This window comes from Tachysurus fulvidraco, chromosome 20, assembly GCF_022655615.1.
Source record: "Tachysurus fulvidraco isolate hzauxx_2018 chromosome 20, HZAU_PFXX_2.0, whole genome shotgun sequence".
Lineage (NCBI taxonomy): Eukaryota > Metazoa > Chordata > Actinopteri > Siluriformes > Bagridae > Tachysurus > Tachysurus fulvidraco.
Genome location: NC_062537.1, coordinates 18,764,498 through 18,785,953, shown reverse-complemented (window position 1 = coordinate 18,785,953; position 21,456 = coordinate 18,764,498). Strand labels below are relative to the sequence as shown.

General features: G+C 39.0%; 1 protein-coding gene across 1 annotated transcript; it reads left to right on the top strand.

Annotated features, from left to right (window-relative positions):
• The first annotated feature begins 100 nt into the window (after positions 1–100).
• Positions 101–21,363, top strand: atp8b5b (ATPase phospholipid transporting 8B5b). Its single transcript, XM_027132634.2, has 28 exons — positions 101–256; positions 2,816–2,896; positions 3,363–3,418; positions 3,525–3,638; positions 5,234–5,332; positions 5,818–5,879; positions 6,457–6,529; positions 6,650–6,720; positions 6,848–6,930; positions 7,518–7,676; positions 9,362–9,450; positions 9,567–9,760; positions 10,554–10,762; positions 11,029–11,072; positions 11,193–11,358; positions 12,571–12,759; positions 13,311–13,426; positions 13,931–14,095; positions 14,886–14,997; positions 15,281–15,386; positions 16,795–16,936; positions 17,232–17,415; positions 17,593–17,816; positions 18,529–18,612; positions 18,693–18,938; positions 19,360–19,498; positions 19,705–19,835; positions 20,235–21,363. The coding sequence occupies exons 2-28, from the start codon at positions 2,827–2,829 to the stop codon at positions 20,478–20,480; spliced, it is 3,573 nt and encodes a 1,190-aa protein (XP_026988435.2). The 5' UTR covers positions 101–256; positions 2,816–2,826; the 3' UTR covers positions 20,481–21,363.
• The last annotated feature ends 93 nt before the right edge of the window (positions 21,364–21,456 follow it).

The following is a 21,456-nucleotide window of genomic DNA, read 5'->3' as shown; positions in this document are numbered from 1 at the left end:
AAGATCACGCTAATGTTTGCCTTTTGGAACAGTAAAACAGCCAGGCTTTATCAGACTCCACCCAGCCTCAGGACACTCCTGTACTCACACCTGCTTGGTGAAGCGTAGGTGTGTTGCATTGTGGGAGCTGCAGTCCACCTTCACCTTCACCTCCACCTCCTCCTCCTCCTCCTCGCCGTTCTGTTCCTATGTGTCAGTGAGGGACAGTTTCAGGCGAGGTTTATTCACAATCTTGGATGGGACGTTGGTGATTCAGGTACGTCTCAGAGCTTGGTCTGAATTTTACACTGAAAATAGTTTTGTCGTTGAACTTTGTGATACTTATAAAGGAAGAACTTTCATAGAACTGATAAAACTCATGCCTCTGTTCACCAAACATTAACAGACTGGATATTTCTCTGGGGAAAAGGGAATAATACTCCGAATAATACCGTCCAGCTTTTCCCGAAGGTAGATTAGTCGTGATTTTAGTATAAGCGTATATTTATTGTGCACTCGTGTAGTGTGTTATGGCGGTCGGTTAGATACGTCACATAACTGAATGTCAGTGACCTGTTTCAAATGGCTGTGACACCGTCAGGGTTTAAGGGCTTTGAAATTTGAATGATGTTAAACATTAGCTTTATTAACATTTCCTGTACTTTTTGGTATTCTCATCAATCTGCCTCTAGACAAATGTCTTTATTTGTGCCTTATAAAGCCACAAAGTTTAAAGATTATAATGTTTTTCGTTAGTGTCATTTCCTGGACCGGATAGTTTGGGATGGCTGAAAGGCTTCAGGTCTAACGTTCAGGGTTACAGCTTGCGTCTTATCTCTTCTGTAATTTGCACCGATTTCAAAGGGCCCTCTGAGGTAGATCAGACTTCTGACAAGATTTATAACATATTTTATAGATTAATAATAATAAAAAAAACACTGCTAGTGAAATTTTTGGGTAAAAAAATTGGGTTCCATACCAGCTGTAAATAAACAATGTAAGAAAGAAGAAGAGACATGACAAGTGGTTGACTTTATAAAAAAAAAAAAAGAAATGAAAAAAAAACGTACTAATACTGATATAAAAGGAATAAAACACTTTGGTACGTGACGGAAAACACAGACTCTGTCACTGATGATCAGCCCCACACACACCTTTAACCGACTCTTAGCTCTTTAACTATGTTGCACCAAGACATCTGTCATTTATTTTATTACAGAATAAGAAGATATTGTGAAGAATATGTGAAGATATTCTCATGGCCACATTAGGGGCACAAGGTGGAACATTATGGGGCACATTATGGGGCACATTATGAGGACACATTATAGAGGCAGATTATGAGGCCACATTATGGGGACACATTATAGAGGCAGATTGTGGAGGCACATTATGTGTGCAGATTATGAGGACACATTATGGGTTCACATTATGAGGACACATTATGGGTTCACATTATGGGGCCCAAGGGGGCACATTATGACGACATCTCTGTATGTATGTACTGTACATGTGGAAGATTTGACAATAAAGCAGGCTTGATCTGACTTATATGGGTTCACATTATGAGGACACACTCTGAAGGCACAAGGGGGCACATTATGGGGCACATTATGAGGACACTTTATGAGGACACATTATGGGGCAGTTGCTTGGAAGGTCAGGGTTCAAGCCCCAGCACTGCCAAACCGCCTACGGTATATTGGGCAAATAATCAAGGCCCTTATCCCTCCCTGCTCCACCCTGTATCATAACTGCCCCTGTACTATGACCCCTACCTCCTCCGTATTGATATGCAAAGAAAAGAATTCCCCTGTAATGTATGTAATGTATATGTGTTATGATGATAAATGCTTCAATGCCCTAATTTCCTCATTTCATTTCATTACAGGACTCCATCTGTATCACATAGACATTTAGATATGATCAGATCTCAGCTTTAGATCAGAAAGATTGGATCTGGAAAAAACTTTTTTTATTGACGTGAAAATATTGACAAAATACTAAACAGACTGTTCTACTGTTTATTAGAGTTTATTTCTTTGTTTATTTCTAAAGCTTATGTCTTTTAACATAATCTTCTAATACATCATCCAGTACTTACAGTATCACGAGAGAGAGAGAGAGAGAGAGAGAGAGAGCGAGCATCACCTTCTCGTTACAGTCTTGTCCTGATAAGATGAACGGTTATAAAATGTTCTCTTTTTCAGGTTTATTATTAACCACATGGGGTGTGGAAACACACTAATAAAGTACTGATTATCTCTTATCCTCTCTCTCTCTCTCTCTCTCTCTCTCTCTCTCTCTCTCTCTCTCACACTCACACACACACACACACACACACACACACATGGCAGTTTTATCCTGTTTAGTCCAGCTGTTATGTAGACTTTTTAAAGACAATAAAAATTATATATATATATATATATATATATATATATATATATATATATATATATATATTTTAAAGCTTTACTGGTTGAAATCTTTTTCCAAAACAACTTGTTCGATCCTGTGATAGAAAAATCACCAACACCTTCAGACTAATCAGAAATCTCAAAACTCCACAGGATTTTGGTATCTAAGATTCACTTCTTTTGTTAGTTTGGGATTTAAACCTGGTGGAGAACCTGAACTTCTGTAACTTCTATTATTATTATTATTATTATTATTATTATTATTATTATTATTATTATTATTATGATTATTATTATTATTATCATAAATAAATTAATGAATTAATTAATTAATTACTGTAATTAATTAATTAATTAATTACTGTAATTAATTATAATTTATTTATTATTTTTTCTCTCATTTCATGTCTTCTCTTTAGCATGCTGCTGGATGTGTAAAAGAAAGATGGGCTCTGTTCTGTCCCTGTGTGGTGCGAAGAGTAAGAAAGAAAACGTACAGGGTATGTCAATCATCATCATCATCATCATCATCATCAACATCCTCATGATGAAGCTCATTTACATGATCTGGGAGAGTTTTAGACAAACTGTGTGCTTGAGGTGGAACAAACTAAATTATGAAACAGAATATAAGAAATCTAGACCAAAAATAAGGGATTAATATTGGACTTATATTTAAATGGATTTATTTCTATCCCTAATGCTGAAGCCTGATGTGACTGTGGCGAGGAAAAATTCCCTGAGAGATTTTTTTTTCTTCTTGAAATTCTTGACTACGTTTATTCGCATGCCTACATTTATTTCTGCATTTAGGTCTGTTTTTTAATTAGTATTAGTAAAAGTCTTTGTCATTTCTTGTGATTTTAGATTGATATTTTGTTTTATATTACAAAATTAATGATATATAAATAATTTCCTATAATAAATGCATAACCTTTGGATTATTTGTTTTTTCTCGTGGCACAGGGGAAAGGCACTTGCGAGCAAACGACAGAGAATTCAATCTCTCCTTTAAATATGCTGTAAGTAAAGACCAGTGCTGAGAGGAAATAATATCTACAGTGTGTGTGTGTGTGTGTGTGTGTGTGTATGTGGACTGTATATAAGCTTGTGATTGTGTCCCTGCAGAACAACGCCATCAAAACCTCTAAGTACAACATCTTCACCTTCCTGCCTCTTAATCTGTTCGAGCAGTTCCAGCGTCTGGCCAACGCCTACTTCGTCTTCCTGCTCATCTTACAGGTGAAAAGTGCACTCACACTACACTGCAGGAAGTGTGTGTGTGTGTGTGTGTGTGTGTGTGTGTGTGTGTGTGTGTGTGTGTGTGTGTGTGTGTGTTATCAGTGTCACGACTCGTTACAGAAAGATGATACTGACAGAAAGGTCAACACATAACATGGACTTTTTTTTAACATTAACCCTTAATAAAGTGTTGTTTATGGTGTTTGTAATGCTTTTGGTGTTTGTTGGACTTACAATGTTTATTGTTTTATTAATGCTTTATATATATATAATGTTTGTTTATGGCATTTTGCCATCTGTGTTGTTTTTGTTCTTGTTTAAAGTGTTTACAAAACATGTGTTGATGCTGTTTATTGTGCTGTCAGTGGTGTTTGTTGTGTTTGATGATGACATTTGCTGGTTATGGTTTTTGTGGTTTTGATGGTGTTCGTTATGTTGGTGATGTTTATGTTGTTTACAGTGTTTGTGTTGTTGATGGTGTTTATTGTGTTGTTGGAGATGTTTGTGCTGTTGATGGTCTTTGTCTTGTTTTGATGGTGTTTTGCTGTTTAATGTGTTTGTTTTGTTGTTGATGGTCTTTGTGCTGTTGAATTTGTTGTGATGTCGCTGTCTGTTGTGACGTTGATGGTGTGTTGTGGTGTTTGTGGTGTGTTTTGCTGTTGATGGTATTTATTGTAATGTTGATGGTGTTTGTGTGATGTTGGTGTTTATTGTGTTGTTGATGGTGTTTGTGTGATGTTGGTGTTTATTGTGTTGTTGATGGTGTTTGTGTGATGTTGGTGTTTACTGTGTTGTTGATGGTGTTTGTTGTGATTTGTATGGTGTGTTGTAATTTTAGGGTGTGTTTTGCTGTTGATTGTGTTGATGATGGTGTTTGTTGATATTTTTTGGTGTTTATTGTGTTGTTAATGGTGTTTGTTGTGACAATGGTGTTTATTGTGATGATGGTGTTTGTTGTGATGTTGATGGTGTTTGTTGTGATGTTGATGGTGTTTATTGTGATGTTGATGGTGTTTGTTGTGATGTTGATGGTGTTTGTTGTGATGCTGATTGTATTTATTATGCTGTTGATGGTGTTTGTTGTGATGTTGATGGTGTTTGTTGTGATGTTGATGGTGTTTGTTGTGCTGTTGATGGTGTTTGTTGTGATGTTGATGGTGTTTATTGTGCTGTTGATGGTGTCTGTTGTGATGTTGATGGTGTTTATTGTGCTGTTGATGGTGTTTGTTGTGCTGTTGATAGTGTTTGTTGTGATGCTGATTGTATTTATTATGCTGTTGATGGTGTTTGTTGTGATGTTGATGGTGTTTGTTGTGATGTTGATGGTGTTTATTGTGCTGTTGATGGTGTTTGTTGTGCTGTTGATGGTGTTTGTTGTGCTGTTGATGGTGTTTGTTGTGATGTTGATGGTGTCTGTTGTGATGTTGATGGTGTTTATTGTGCTGTTGATGGTGTTTGTTGTGCTGTTGATAGTGTTTGTTGTGATGCTGATTGTATTTATTATGCTGTTGATGGTGTCTGTTGTGATGTTGATGGTGTTTATTGTGCTGTTGATGGTGTTTGTTGTGATGTTGATGGTGTTTATTGTGTTGCAGTTGATCCCGTCGATCTCATCTCTGTCATGGTTCACTACAGTGGTTCCGCTGCTCCTGGTGCTGAGCATCACACTGGCCAAAGACGGTTCAGACGACATCGTGAGTGCGGTTCATGTTACACCACTGATTCAGATCAAAGCTGAAAGCTCTAATTATATAATAAAATCACTGTGTTCAAGCTTTCCCACATCTGGAACTGATGTGTATGCTGATGCCCCACTTTCTACATGAACGTGGCTCAGACTGGTTTCTTTGGGTTAAACTTCAAGTCTAATTTCACATCCGTCACACAGCTTTATCAGAACTAAGCTTTTACTAATAAATTGTCTGTATGAGACCAGGTGACCTGGTTAACCTGAACTAAACTAGCAGAACTTATAGAATGTGCAGGATCTAGCATGTGAAGCTAACTGCAAAGTGAAAAGCCTAGCAAATAAAAAGAAGACCTGGTTGGTGAAAGCTAATGCTTTTTATAATTAGAATTTACTTACTCACACACACACACACACACACACACACACACACACACACACACACACACGGAAAAACTCTGTCTCAGACACTTTTTTCCCCTTTGTTTGCAGAACAGACACAAAAACGACAGACAGGTGAACAATCGGAAGGTCGACGTCCTCATCGACGGACAGTGAGTTTCTCCTGCTGCTCCTCCACACACACGTAGCTAAAACACATCAGAGGCGTTAAAGTAAAAAATCTATTTATTCCAGCCTGAGAAACAACCATATTACATAAATGTGATCAGACCGAACTGTCTTAATGCATTTAATACATTTAAAATTAATTCTTGATAAAGTTTGACTTTGTGGAAAACAAACTGAATTTTAGACTTTGATCACTAATTAAAAATATATATATAAAAATCTATATAAATCTATATAAATCAATGCAGCATAGATATAAGTTTTGATAAGCTGTTTATAAATGTTTACATTTATTATCTGTCTTTTAATATTTACGTATAATCATGTAAAAAATAACAATGATTAAAAAAAATAAAAAAATAAATATAATAATAATAATAACAATAATAATAATAATAATAATAATAATATTTTTGTTGTATTTTTGTTTGTGTGTATATATATATATATATATATATATATATATATATATATATATATATATATATATATATATATATATATATAGCACATGCTTTTCTTCCTTATCTTTTCTAAGTGATTTTTTTTTTCCTCTAACAGACTAAGGACTGAAAAATGGATGAACGTTCAGGTTGGAGACATCGTTAAGCTGGAGAACAACCAGTTTGTCACGGTGAATATTTTTCCACACACTCGTGCACTCGTTTGTCTCCCACACTTCTTTATTCTCTCCTCATTCACATCTCCTCCTCCTCCTCCTTCCTCACTGTTCCCTTTCTTCTGTCCCGAGCAGGCTGATCTTCTATTACTGTCCAGCAGCGAGCCTCTGAACCTCATCTACATCGAGACGGCTGAACTGGACGGGTCAGAACCGGGTCACTACACATAAAACCTATATATATAAAATCCTCCGGTTTCTTCTCGTTCATTCTCTCTCTCTCTCTCTCTCTCTCTCTCTCTCTCTCTCTCTCTCTCTCTCTCTCTCTCTCAGTGAGACCAATCTGAAGGTGAAACAGTCTCTGACAGTCACAGGTGAAATGGGAGATAACATTGACAAACTGGCAGCTTTTAACGGTGAGTCCTACAGAAAGGCGTCATGGAAACACAGGGTAGTGAACCGAGAATAAACAGTCAGGGTTGAAATAATATCATAATCTAAATATTTATTTGACAAACAAAGGTTTAACCAAGGAATTCAACGTTATGGTAACGAAAGCTAATGTTAACGTGTCAAACAAATAGTCGTGATTTGACTATATAAATAAACAGACATCATTTACATATGTAAATAATAATGTATAAATATTCATGACTAGAGAACTAGCTAGATACAACGTCAGTGCTGCAAAACACTGGTTTCAAAACTATTGGCACGCCATGCAATTATTAATGTTCTTGCTGAAGGAGATATTTTTCAAATATAAAAAGAGCACTTTATTTTTCATGTGGATCGCTAGTTTTAAAAATATTGCCACCTCATGGCATTAAGATGAATTTCAGGCATGCAAATAATTCACATTTGGCAGAAACCGAGGCAGTTAGGTTTTGTGCCTAAAGAATCACCTTATTTACCAGGGAGGTCACTAAACTACCTCAAATCAGTGTGTTTATTTTCTGCTGTTTGTGTGTGTTTAACCTCTGTTCTGGGTGTGTTTAATCAGGTGAGGTTTGCTGTGAGCCTCCCAACAACCGTTTGGATAAGTTTACAGGAACTCTGACGGTCGGAGGAGAAACATTCGCTCTGGATAACGAGAGGATTCTGCTGCGCGGCTGCACGCTGCGCAACACAGAATGGTGTTTCGGCCTTGTGCTGTTTGGAGGTACGCAGCAGAAGCCAAACTCGTCTGTCTATCTGAGTTACTAATAGCTTACAGTATGTCATCAATACCAATAGCTTATTTCACTAAAACACAGAATTAATATTATGGTCCGGATTGGACTAAACCGGACTGGATTTTACCTGGATGACATAAAAACAAAGAATGGAGGCAGACAATTCTAATGAATCTTATCTTTAATATAATATCTATATTTATCACATTATAGACAAAAAACCTAGCCACAATTTGGTTTAGTGAAAACCCAAAAAAAGAAGAAGAATGAAAAAATACTTAAATATTAAAGGGTAAAATAATATTTCATAAAAATCATAAAACATTGTAAATAAATAGGAGTCACATGATTATGATAATAATAAGAAAGTTGGAGTGAGATGATCTGATTTGATCACAGCAGCATGGCTGATCCCATCTCTGATCATTTCTTTTCCAACATTTGGCAGATGCCCTTATAACAGAGTGACTTATATTATCTAATTTTTTTTTTTTTATACAACTGAGCGTTAAGGGCCTTGCTCAGGGGCCCAACAGTGGCAGCTTGGTAGACCTGGGATCAAACTTCACAACCTTCCGATTGGTAGCCCAACACCTTATCCTCTAGGCTATCACACACCTGTCATGGGTTTGTTCTGACTCTGCCCCCACTGAAAGATATAAAATAAAGCAATTAAAATTACATTTTTTAAAAATTGTAATAGAATTAAAGTGTTGAATATGGGACATGTTTCAAAGGGATTATCTTAAATACATGACGTATTCACATACAAGACGAATAATGATATTTTCCCCATGTTTACAACTGATGATTATCAGCAACATGACCACTTATAAGTTCATTCAAAGTTCAGTCCTCATGAACTATGAACTTTTCTATAGCTTTATAAGACTAACTAAATTCTGATTACTTATTATTCATTCATTCATTCATTTTCTATCGCTTATCTGAACTACTCGGGTCACGGGGTCTCAGGCGTCTCAGGCGTCATCGGGCATCGAGGCAGGATACACCCTGGATGGAGTGCCAACCCATCACAGGGCACACACACTCTCATTCACTCTCACACACACACACTACGGACAATTTTCCAAAGATGCCAATCAACCTACATGCATGTCTTTGGACCGGGGGAGGAAACCCCCGAGGCACGGGGAGAACATGCAAACTCCACACACACAAGGCGGAGGTGGGAATCAAACCCCCAAACCTGGAGGTGTGAGGCAAACGTGCTAACCACTAAGCCAATGTGCCCCCTAATACTTATTATTATTATTATTATTATTATTATTATTATTATTATTATTATTATTATTATTATTTATAATAATTATTATTTCTATACACTAATTTTCCTTTGCTTGTTGGTTTAAATTTATAGAGATATTTTAAAATTTTAGTATTATTATATTTACTTTATTTCAATATTTATTCTACTTTTTATCACTCAGATAGTCAAAAAGCATTTAACTACATATATTTGAACTAAGTAACTAATCAGGAAGGTGTGTAGTTGTCAGAGTTAATGGATAGAAATATAGATTTCCTAGAGCTCAAAACAATAAATAACAAAATGCAGTTTTGTTTTTTTTTTTTTGTTTTTTTTAGAGATAGATGATTTCCTTTAGATGTTCTCGCACATTTCAGTGGTTTTTTTTCTGAACCGCACCAGGTCCTGACACCAAGCTGATGCAGAACTCTGGGAAATCGATATTCAAGCGAACGAGCATCGATCACATGATGAACGTCCTGGTTCTGTTTGTGAGTGATTTAAAAATAAAAATGCATTTGGTCTAAAAAAAAAAAAAAAAAAAGTCAGCTGATGTGGAGGATATTTTCATTTTTATTTCGTTACTGTACGTCTTTTTATCCTGCAGATTTTCGGCTTCTTGGCGTTTATGTGCACGGTTCTGGCTATCGGGAGCTCGATTTGGGAGCATCAGGAGGGCACCGCGTTTACAGCCTTCCTCCCTCGTCAGGATGGCGCTGATGCCAATATGTCAAGTTTTCTCACCTTCTGGTCCTACGTCATCATCCTGAACACAGTGGTGCCCATTTCACTCTATGTAAGGTCAGTCTGATCCTCACTTTATCCTGATAACTTACCTTGCAGTGAATTCACATGATTTTTATTTCAGTATAATACCTAACGTACCATCATTGGGTCTCCTGTCATGCTAACATGACTTTCTGGGTTTTTTTTTTTCAAAATGACATGAGGGATATTTTTTCTTACTAGTTTTTCTTAATTCACATCTAAAGTACATTTTCCATAATTTGGCCTTCTATTGTTTGGCATTTTCAAGAAATTGTTATTCTGTTGGGGGGCACGGTGGCTTAGTGGTTAGCACGTTCGCCTCACACCTCCAGGGTTGGGGGTTCGATTCCCGCCTCCACCTTGTGTGTGTGGAGTTTGCATGTTCTCCCTGTGCCTCGGGGGTTTCCTCCGGGTACTCCGGTTTCCTCCCCCGGTCCAAAGACATGCATGGTAGGTTGATTGGCATCTCTGGAAAATTGTCCGTAGTGTGTGAGTGAATGAGTGTGTGTGTGTGCCCTGTGATGGGTTGGCACTCCGTCCAGGGTGTATCCTGCCTCGATGCCCGATGACGCCTGAGATAGGCACAGGCTCCCCGTGACCCGAGGTAGTTCGGATAAGCGGTAGAAAATGAATGAATGAATGTTATTCTGTTCAATAAACTAATTGGAAATATTTTTTTTTGCTGTTCACTCATCATTTCAGCTACGTGTGCTTTACCTTTTATGGAATTTTGTGGGTGTCACCAAATGCGAATCATTTTTTGTCATGCAGACACCTGCTAATTTACACGTGATTTTCGTTTACCTTTTTATTTTTCCTGACGTAGTGTGGAGATCCTCCGACTTGGAAACAGCTACTATATTGACTGGGACAGAAAGATGTACCATGCTAAGAGCGATACTCCAGCGCAGGCCAGGACCACAACACTAAACGAAGAGCTCGGCCAAATCAGATACATCTTCTCTGACAAGACGGGCACCTTAACACAGAACATTATGACCTTCAATCGCTGCTCCATCAACGGCAAATCATACGGTGAGACCCTGAGATTTTTCTTAAATCGTGCTTCTGTCAGTCCTCAAATATATTACTGTGTGATGATAGTATTTCTTTTTTAGATATATTTTAAAAATATTTTTGTTGTTTCTCATTGAGGTCCACTAAATGATCTACAAATAAATTGTAATCTTAGTTTGAGTGTTGCTTTCAGCAGGTCGGCCAAATACAGTATGACAGAGAGCTTATATTAATAGCATTAGCTTTAGCATGTATAATCTAAATAACATTTTTTTTCTCACCAGGAGAAGTTCAGGACTTTGCTGGACAAAGAGTAGAGATCACTGAGGTCTGTAACAAATGAAATGGTATATTTGTATGTGTCCACAATACATACAGTATATAGAAAATCAAAGCGAGACAAGACAACTATTTAGCTTTCTCTGTTTCATCTATCTTCCTTTTGTAGAAGACGGAAACTGTAGACTTTTCCTGGAACTCTCTGGCTGACCCAAAGTTCTACTTCTACGATCATGCACTCGTGGAGGAGGTGAAGTTGGGAACTCCTGAGGTTCAGGCTTTCTTCAGACTACTTGCACTGTGTCACACCGTCATGCCTGAGGAGAAGACTGAGGGTAAGGGAGGGCTATGTAGGGCTCTGAAATTAATCGTCTTTATTTTACTCACTTTATTTAATTTATGACTAGCTAGTTAACATGTTCTGGTAAATTGCTACTAATAATAATCGCCATTGTGCAGTATGCAACTAATATTGTATTGTATTGTGTTGTATTTTTAACACAGTTACAGTGTGAATGAACACTGTTTGGTTAGATGATACCTGTATGCTTAATTGAAAACCAGTTCAACTAGCTTACTAGCTAGGATGTAGTTATGTCTGTATACAAACAATTTACAGCAGAATGAAAGTATAAACAAGACAAATCCATTAAGAATATTAATATTTACCTCAGATGTGACGTTCTTTAATATGCTATCGTGTGTGTTGTAATGTTTTTCTATGAACAAGAACTGATTTTATTATATATTTAAAGAAAAAAAAGGCTAACAGTTTAGTTACCTAGCACTATTACCTTGTGACGCATTTAATAAGACAAAAATGTCTGGAATGTTATTCATTTCTTCATATATGCTGGCACATTTTTTAGAAAGGGGTTTAAATTTGACGGTAAAAAAACAGACTAGGTAGCTAGCATACATAGTTGTGTCAGTAACGCGGGGATAAAATAGACGATAGCAGGATAAATGCAGGATAGCTTAAAAATAATAATAAATGCAGGATAGCTTAAAAATAAACAGGATTTAATAACTAAAAAAAAACATGAAACTGGGACACAGACTAGGACACAGGACAACATAAGACGACAACCGAAGATAAGGATTCCGCGCGGCCATAGGCAACGTGGCACAGTTAAATACACGACACAATTACCACATAAGGAACGGGTGTGCAGAGGTGGGGGGGGGAGACAAGGGCAGAGCATACACAGAACATCAACAAAAGCACATGGCCAAAGTCCGGGCTGAGTCCTGACAAGTTATGAGCTGAAATAGACAATGTAAAGGCATACATACAATATAAAGAAAGCTAATCCAACATATGTCAATGTTTTCCTCAGATGTGTTATATAGAGGTACTATAATTAATCACACTTTAATAACTTTCATTCTTCTTTAGGTGGCAAACGTTGTGTTGCTAAGCAATGGCACAGTATAAATGCTGGTTAATACAGTGTGCTAGCTAGCGTGTAGTTGTTATAAAGGTCTGTTTACAGACTTACACATAGACATTACCACCTATGAATAAACACTCTTTTCCTCTTCAGGTCAGCTGTTCTACCAGGCTCAGTCTCCTGATGAAGGAGCTCTGGTCACTGCTGCAAGGAACTTTGGCTTTGTGTTTCGCACTCGTACCCCCGAGACCATCTCAGTGGTGGAGATGGGGGTCCACACCACGTACGAGCTGCTGGCCGTGCTGGATTTCAACAACGTCCGCAAGAGGATGTCTGTAATTGGTAATATCATATATAGCTGTCAAACTCAAAGGCTAGGCAAGCTAACATCATTAACTAAACAAAACATATTAACTAACACATAAAATTTGTCTTTATTTATTTACTCCAGTTTGAAAGAAAGAAAGAAAGAAAGAAAGAAATAAAGAAAGAAAGATAAAAGCGGGAACACAATATAACACAATTTGCGTTGCTATTATTACTGTGTTTGCTTATCTGATCATCAGTTTGTTGTATATTTCCGGTTCTTACAATGTTAGTTAAATTGTTTTTTAATAAATATTTTTTAGCATGATCTCCACAGCCGCACGATCACATTTGGCATTTTATTAGCCAGTTGCAAACTTTATTATTATTATGTAGCATGACAGGTAGCTTTTCTCATAATTTCTTTGGATGGTACTAAAAGAAGACAGCTTCTAATACTGGTTTTAATTACACTATAGTAATTTATCATATGTTTAGCTAAGCTACCCAGATACCTGAACAAAAATAATGTTGGATGATGTTATAATTGTGTGTATGTTTGTTTGTGTGTGTGTGTGTGTGTGTAGTGCGGAGTCCAAGTGGCAAGCTCACTCTGTACTGTAAGGGGGCGGACACCATTATCTTTGAGAGGCTTCATCCGTCCTGCTCCAAACTAATGGAGGCCACCACTGGGCACCTCAATGTATGTATGTGTGTGTGTGTGAGAGAGTGTGAGTGAGTGAGTGTGAGTGAGTGAGTGAGTGTGTGCTTGCATGAGTGTGTGTGCTTGCATGAGTGTGTGTGCTTGCATGAGTGTGTGTGCTTGCATGAGTGTGTGTGCTTGCATGAGTGTGAGTGCATGCATGAGTGTGAGTGCATGCATGAGTGTGAGTGCTTGCATGAGTGTGAGTGCATGCATGAGTGTGAGTGCTTGCATGAGTGTGAGTGCTTGCATGAGTGTGTGTGCTTGCATGAGTGTGAGTGAGTGAGTGAGTGTGTGCTTGCATGAGTGTGAGTGAGTGAGTGAGTGTGTGCTTGCATGAGTGTGAGTGCATGCATGAGTGTGAGTGCTTGCATGAGTGTGAGTGCTTGCATGAGTGTGTGTGCTTGCATGAGTGTGAGTGCATGCATGAGTGAGTGTAAGTGCATAAAATGGCTGTTTATACATGTATAGACATTGTGTGTGTGCACGTGTGTGTGTCTGTAGGAGTTTGCCGGTGAAGGCTTGCGCACTCTGGCTCTGGCTTATAAAGACTTGGATGAAGCAGAATTTGCTGTTTGGAGACAGCGTCACCATGTGGCCAGCACTGCAATGGAGGACCGTGAGGCTAAACTAGATGACATTTATGAAGAGATTGAAAAGGATCTGATGGTAAAATAAATAAAAAATCTTGTCTTTATATCAAATATAATAATGATGACACATTTTATAAGACCATGTCTTCTTCGTGAGGAATGACAGGGAGATAGGCCACGCCTCCTTCACTGTGACAGACAGGCTCAGAGATCACACCTCTTTCATTGGGTGTGACATATACATAGGCCACACCTCTTTCAGTGGGAGTGACATATACATAGGCCACACCTCTTTCAGTGGTAGTGGCATATACATAGGCCACACCTCTTTCAGTGGTAGTGGCATATACATAGGCCACACCTCTTTAAGTGGGAGTGACATATACATAGGCCACTCCTCCTTCAGTGCCACTAAAAGGAAAATAAGCCACACCTATTTCCTTGTGACTAATTTGCACATAGGCCACACCTTCTTGAGAGAGACCAAGCCTCCTTTACCACCTAGTTTTGCAAAGAAAATTTATAAAACTTTTATAAAAAAAAAACATTACTTTATACAAAAATAATAGATAAATATTATGAAGTAATGAATTAAACAATGTATTTATTTATTAACTAATTTAATGAATGACTTTATAATTCATTCATAATTCAAGGGTTGCTAAAGTATTATTTAAAGCAAGTAATTAAATAAAATAAATATTAATTTATTAATCCTATTAGAATAATTAATGAATTTATAAAGAAAGTAATTAGTGGAAAGTGTTCTCAAACAGCTGTGCGTGTGTGTGTGTGTGTGTGTGTGTGTGTGTGTGTGTGTGTGTGTGTGTGTGTGTGTGTGTGTGTGTGTGTGTGTGTGTGCGCAGTTGATCGGGGCGACTGCAGTGGAGGATAAACTGCAGGATGGAGTTCCTCAGACCATCGAGCAGCTTTCCAAAGCCAACATTAAGATCTGGGTGCTAACAGGAGACAAACAAGGTCAGAAAACTGTCTAAAAGGTGTTTCTAAAAAGGGAAGCTTATAGCTACCACTTTAAGGTTAAAGTAAATAACTCCACCATGAAACTGAATTATTTTTATCTGAGTTCAGACTCTGGTAGGAGGCAGGGCCTAAAAATAAAAGGTGAAATTATCTGGAACACATAATTCAGATGATTTTTTGGATTTGATTTGATGTCCTTTGAGATGAGCATGTCACAATTTTGCATAATCCTACAACATTTCTCTACTGAAGATGTTTATCATCTGCTTTTTTTATGCAGAGACGGCGGAGAACATCGGATATGCCTGCAACATGCTGCGGGAGGAGATGACCGAGGTGTTCATCATCTCTGCTGACACGCTGGAGGGGGTGCGGGAGGAGCTGGTGTGAGTCTCGCTGCTTGATAGCACATATATAAATAACAGCTACTTATTAAAGGTGGGGTCTCCGATGTTTGAAAGCCAATGTTGACATCTGAAATCACCAAAACAGACACGCCCCTAACCCAAATGGGTCCCACCCCTGTATCGATAGCTCCGCCCACACATACATACGTAACCCAGGCAACTAATGGAAAGAAATGTGTCTTTATCATAGCTGAAGGAAAGAACAATACGATTGCAGATAAACATACATTCATTTATTCTCTACCGCTTAACTGACCTTCTCAGGTCACGGGGAGCCTGTGCCTATCTGCGGCGTCATCGGGCATCGAGGCAGGATACACCCTGTGCCAACCCATCACAGGGCACACACACACTCTCATTCACTCACACACACACACTACGGACAATTTTCCAGAGATGCCAATCAACCTACCATGCATGTCTTTGGACCGGGGGAGGAAACCGGAGTACCCGGAGGAAACCCCCGAGGCACGGGGAGAACATGCAAACTCCACACACACAAGGAGGAGGTGGGAATCTAACCCCCAACCCTGGAGGTGTGAGTCGAACATGCTAACCACTAAGCCACCGTGTCCCCCTGCAGATAAACAAACAAACAAAAATGCCACACAAGCATAATCATGTAAAGGACAAAGGCATATATTAGTTCTGTGTAACAAAGCAAAACCAACATTACTCACATATCGAGAAGGAAAAAAGCGCCTCGGCATCTTAAGTAAAGTCGGCCACATATTCACAGGTCGGAGTTTCCCGAGTCAATAACTCCTGAGCTAAACGCTGTTACTACACAAAACGCGGTTGTAGCTGCCTCTCTACATTACTACGATAGAAAAGAGGTGCTATTTGTGTAGTAACAGCGTTTAGCTCAGGAGTTATTGACTCGGGAAACTCCAACCTGTGAATATGTGGCCGACTTCCTGCTCCTTCAGTTCTCTCCAGCGCTGGAAAGCTGATCCTATATTAACACGTCCTACTTCTTGTCCTTATCGTAAGTCTTTCTTCTCTTTCTTTCTTTGTTTTTATCCTCCATGTCGATGTTAAAACCGCTTTCTGCTAATGTCACACATGCGCACTGAACACTCTCTCTGCCGCATACTGACAAGCCCCGCCCCTTTCTGCTCATTGGCTACACATTTGTTTTGATTTTCGTTTTGATTTTTGTTTATTATTCGTCCCGACTCAGTTTTCTGAAGCGTTTCTCCAAAATCGGAGACGCTGCCTTTAAGTCAAGGATAAAACATCTCAGATAAAACACAATTACATTCGAAATAAATGTTGTATTTTTTCTTTTATAGTTTATAATAATTCATGTAATGTTAATAATGCAGGTGCTAATGCTCAAAAAAATTCAATTTAACTGTCTACGATGATTTCATAAAATGTTCAGGAACGCCAGGAAAAAGATGTCTCCGGATTCCCCGGACGAACCGCCCTACATGAAGAGGAGGATTATGGGAAAAACGCCGCAAGTGGTGATGGATGAGGAGGTGGATGGAGAGTACGGCCTTGTCATAAATGGACACAGTCTGGTGAGACACACACACACACACACACAGATAGCACACTCCAATCTTTTAATCCTTAATGAATGGTTATTAAAATCAACATTGAAGAGGATCAAAAATAATTTAGTCATCATTTAGATCGATGCAGTTGGAAAAAAGTCACAGGCTTTTTGATGAGATTTGAGATCTAATCAACCAGAGAAGGTTTGTGTCTTTGAGACAAGGTCAAAAAATGCTAAATAAAATGTTTTGTTGTAAATCGATTCTATTAAATGAAACGAGTCGTTACACGTTGATGAAGCGACCCGTGTCTGTGCAGGCGTACGCTCTGCAGAAGGACCTGGAGGTGGAGCTGTTGCGCATGGCGTGTATGTGTCAGACGGTGATCTGCTGCAGGGTCACCCCACTGCAGAAAGCTCAGGTGGTGGATCTCGTCAAGAAGCACAAGAAAGCCGTGACCCTGGCCATCGGAGACGGAGCCAATGACGTCAGCATGATTAAGGGTGGGTGGAGCCGGGTGCAGGGTCAGGACAAGAACAAGAGGGTTCATCAAAAACTCAATCAAAAATCATCAAAAAAGAGATTTAATATGACACGAATAAACATTTAGACATTTACACTTTCTTTCTTTCTTTTATTGTCTCTCTGTCTGTCTGTGTTCCTGCTTAACCCCGGTGTAGCGGCTCATATCGGAGTGGGGATCAGTGGGCAGGAGGGCATGCAGGCGGTTCTATCCAGTGATTTCTCCTTTGCTCAGTTCCGGTATCTGCAGCGCCTCCTGCTGGTCCATGGACGTTGGTCATACCTGCGCATGTGCACGTTCCTGCGCTACTTCTTCTACAAGAACTTCAGCTTCACCTTCGTACACTTCTGGTATGCTTTCTTCTGTGGCTTCTCTGCCCAGGTGAGTGTCTTCCTTCCTTCCTTCCTTCCTTCCTTCCTTTCTTTCTTTCTTTCTTTCTTTCTTTCTTGTTTGTCTATTTGCTGATCTGTCTGACATTCTGTCTGTCTATATTTCACTCTGTCTTTCTCTTTGCCATTTTGTCGCTCTCTTGCTGTTTGTCAGTCTGTCTTTCTCTCTGTCACTGTGATTGTCTCTCGCTCTCCCATTCTCTCTGCCTGTCTCTCTCTCTCTCTTTTTCATCCTGTCTATCTGCCTGTCTGCAGTTTCATCTGTCTGTCATTCTTTCCCCCTTTATGTTCAGTCATATCTATCTGTATATTTGTCCATCTGCATGTCTGTCTCTCTCCAGCCTGTGTCTTTATGTCCAACTAAACATCTAATCTGTCTTTCTCGCTGTGCATACAGTATGTATGTTTAATCGTCTATCTGTCTTGTCCAGTCTTCTATTTGTTTACCATTTTGTTTCCTTCTAAACATCTATCAACCTACCTGTCTATCAGATCATCTTTGTCTGTCTGTCTGTCTGTCTGTCTGTCTGTCTGTCTGTCTGTCTGTTGATCAATGTTTGGCTGTATGGTGTGGAAGAAATGTCCAGTTTATAGTTGTATATTTAAATTCCTGTCAGCAGTCTGATGTCATATGCAGACATATGAGTGACCCTTTAGTAGCTTGTTGTTAGACTTGTGTTCTGTTTTTTTTATTGTTGAACCAGACGGTGTACGATGAGTGGTTTATTACACTTTATAACCTGGTGTACACAGCCTTACCGGTCATCGGCCTGAGTCTCTTCGATCAGGTGTGTCCTCCAGCTGTGGTTATTATTTAATAACTCCCTTTGCAGTACTGTGAGTGTTATAGCTGTATATTAACCCTCAGGATGTTAATGACCGCTGGAGCCTCCATTACCCTCAACTGTATGCCCCGGGGCAACAGAACATGTACTTCAGTATGGTGGAATTTTTTAAGATCCTGCTGCACAGCTGCTACAGCTCGCTCGTGCTCTTTTTCCTGCCCTATGCCGCGATGCACGACACGGTGCGCGACGACGGCAAAGACATCGCCGACTACCAGTCGTTCGCACTGCTCGCCCAGACCTGCCTGCTCTTCGCTGTCAACATTCATGTAAGTGGCTGTAATTCTTTTCTTTATTTTCTTTACTTTCCACAAAATTCAAAAGTGTCTTTGTGAATTTCGTTAAAATTGGAATTTAAATTTTTATTTGTTATTTTTTTTACTTTAAACTTTTACTCTAAAAAGTCTGAAAACTTTTACTTTTCTGACTTACTTATATTTTCATTAGGCGGAGACAAGGGTGCCAATACTATTATAATTGCTAACAATAGACAGAACGAATGCCTGAATGTTAATGGCTGGATCTGTAATGCATTTTTTCATGAATATAGTGAGTTAAATATGTCGTGGAGATGGTAACGGATTAATAAGAATCTATGAGGATTATTAAAATGTTTTTTTATTGAACTGAATGTAATAGTATCAGATGTATTTATTTCATTAGTAACAGACTGTGTGTGTTTTGTTAAAGCTGGGTTTGGACACGTATTACTGGACGGCGGTGAATCAGTTCTTCCTTTGGGGAAGTCTGTCTGTGTATTTTGCCATCACATTCACCATGTACAGCAACGGCATGTTTCTCATCTTCACCTCCTCCTTCCCCTTCATCGGTGAGTCACCTGCTATAGAGCTGCACACTGACAGGGCAAAATGACCTGCACTGGTAGTGTAGAGGAAAAATCTGTTACATTATGTATTATATTAAAGTAGGTAATACTTAGGCAGCAATGGTGTGGTGTGTGTGTGTATATATATATATGTGTGTTTGTGTGTTTGTGTGTGTGTGTGTGTGTGTGTGTGTGTGTGTGTGTATCAGGCACAGCAAGGAATTCCCTGAGCCAACCCAATGTTTGGCTCACCATCTTCCTTACCACCATCCTGTGTGCACTGCCTGTGCTGGCTTTTAGATTCCTCCGGAGCCAGCTACAACCAACCATCAATGACAAGGTACACATGCGCACGCGTATACACACACACACACACACACACACACACACACACACACACACACACACACACACACGCGCGCGCGCACACATACACACACACACACACACACACACACGCGCGCACACACATACACACACACACACATACACACACACACACACACGCGCGCGCACACACATACACACACACACACACACACACACACACACACACACACACACGCATCATAATAAGCTGTTTATTACTGGAATATTGCCTTTACTAATATTATGACCCTGAATATACATCATCATGACCTCTTTCTTTCTCTCTCTCTCTCTCTCTCTCTCTCTCTCTCTCTCTCTCTCTCTCTCTCTCTCACACACTCTCTTTCACTTTCACACTCTCTCTCCTCAGGTGCGTTATAAAATCAGAGAAGCCAAAGCTGTAATCACTCCTCCCACTCGCCGGTTCCCACGGCGACGCATCAGCACCCGTCGCTCCGGTTACGCCTTTTCGCATGCTCGCGGTTATGGTGATCTCGTGACCTCAGGTCGTTTCTTACGCCGACCCGTGAAGAGCCGCCCGGTGCTTTTCCCATTAGCCGAGTCCCCTGTAGCTCAAAACTCTCCACAAACATACCGCAACATCACTTCCTCCTAACGCACCAACACCAGGAGACAAAAACACTGACTGTTTCACTGCACAGGAAGTGGAATTTCACAGGAAGTGAACTCTATGAGTATAGACGTTTACAAGAAAAAATTTACGTGACATTTCAGCAGCTTGTCTTATGTATAAATGTAGGACTCGCTTTGACGGTTCATTCCAGACGATATGTTTTGGAACACTTACGTATTTATCTAGACAGAATTTTTTCTTCTCAGGCTTTTAAAATTTGAGTTTTTTGTCTAAACTCTCGGAGAAACATTTAGAGTTTTTCCTTTGTGCCTTTAAAAAAAACTCTTGTGTGTTAGGTGTTAGGTGTCGGGGTGTGAATTAAAGCTGTAAATAAATTCAGAGAGAAATTTCACAACTGGGAGAATAGGGTAAGTAGATCAGACCACAAAAACAATATCACTTTAGGACCAGGATTTTATCACCTGTCAATCAAAGCGACACCAGTCAATCACGTGTGTACGTTCATGCTGAAGATCCACAGGCACAATTAAGGGCTAGAATTGTGTAATGTTTTATTACTAAGCAGAACTGAGGATGAGCGATCGAACCGAACTCTGTCCTCATGACTACAAACGTGATAATATAACATAAAACCAAAGCTATGTGATTCTTCGGCTATATTTCAGTTCACACAGATTACACAGATTACAGCCGTTTAATTCCCCTAAAATAACCGCCGTTAATTCGTCATATTTTTGTATTTGACTTAAATTTTGTTTGTATGTCTGTTTTTTTTTAAAGTTGAGTCTTGTTTACTGATCAATCTCTTAATAAATTGTTTTATAAGATAAAAGATTTTTTTCTGTTCTCAGCTGAACTGTACGTGCTGCCAAATAAATTTGATGGATTATGTTTTTCCTCTTCATTATGCACTTAATTTTTTTAACTTTATTATTTTTTTATTACTGTATGACATTATTTTTTCTTTAATACGAAACGTTGTCATAAACTTTTCAAT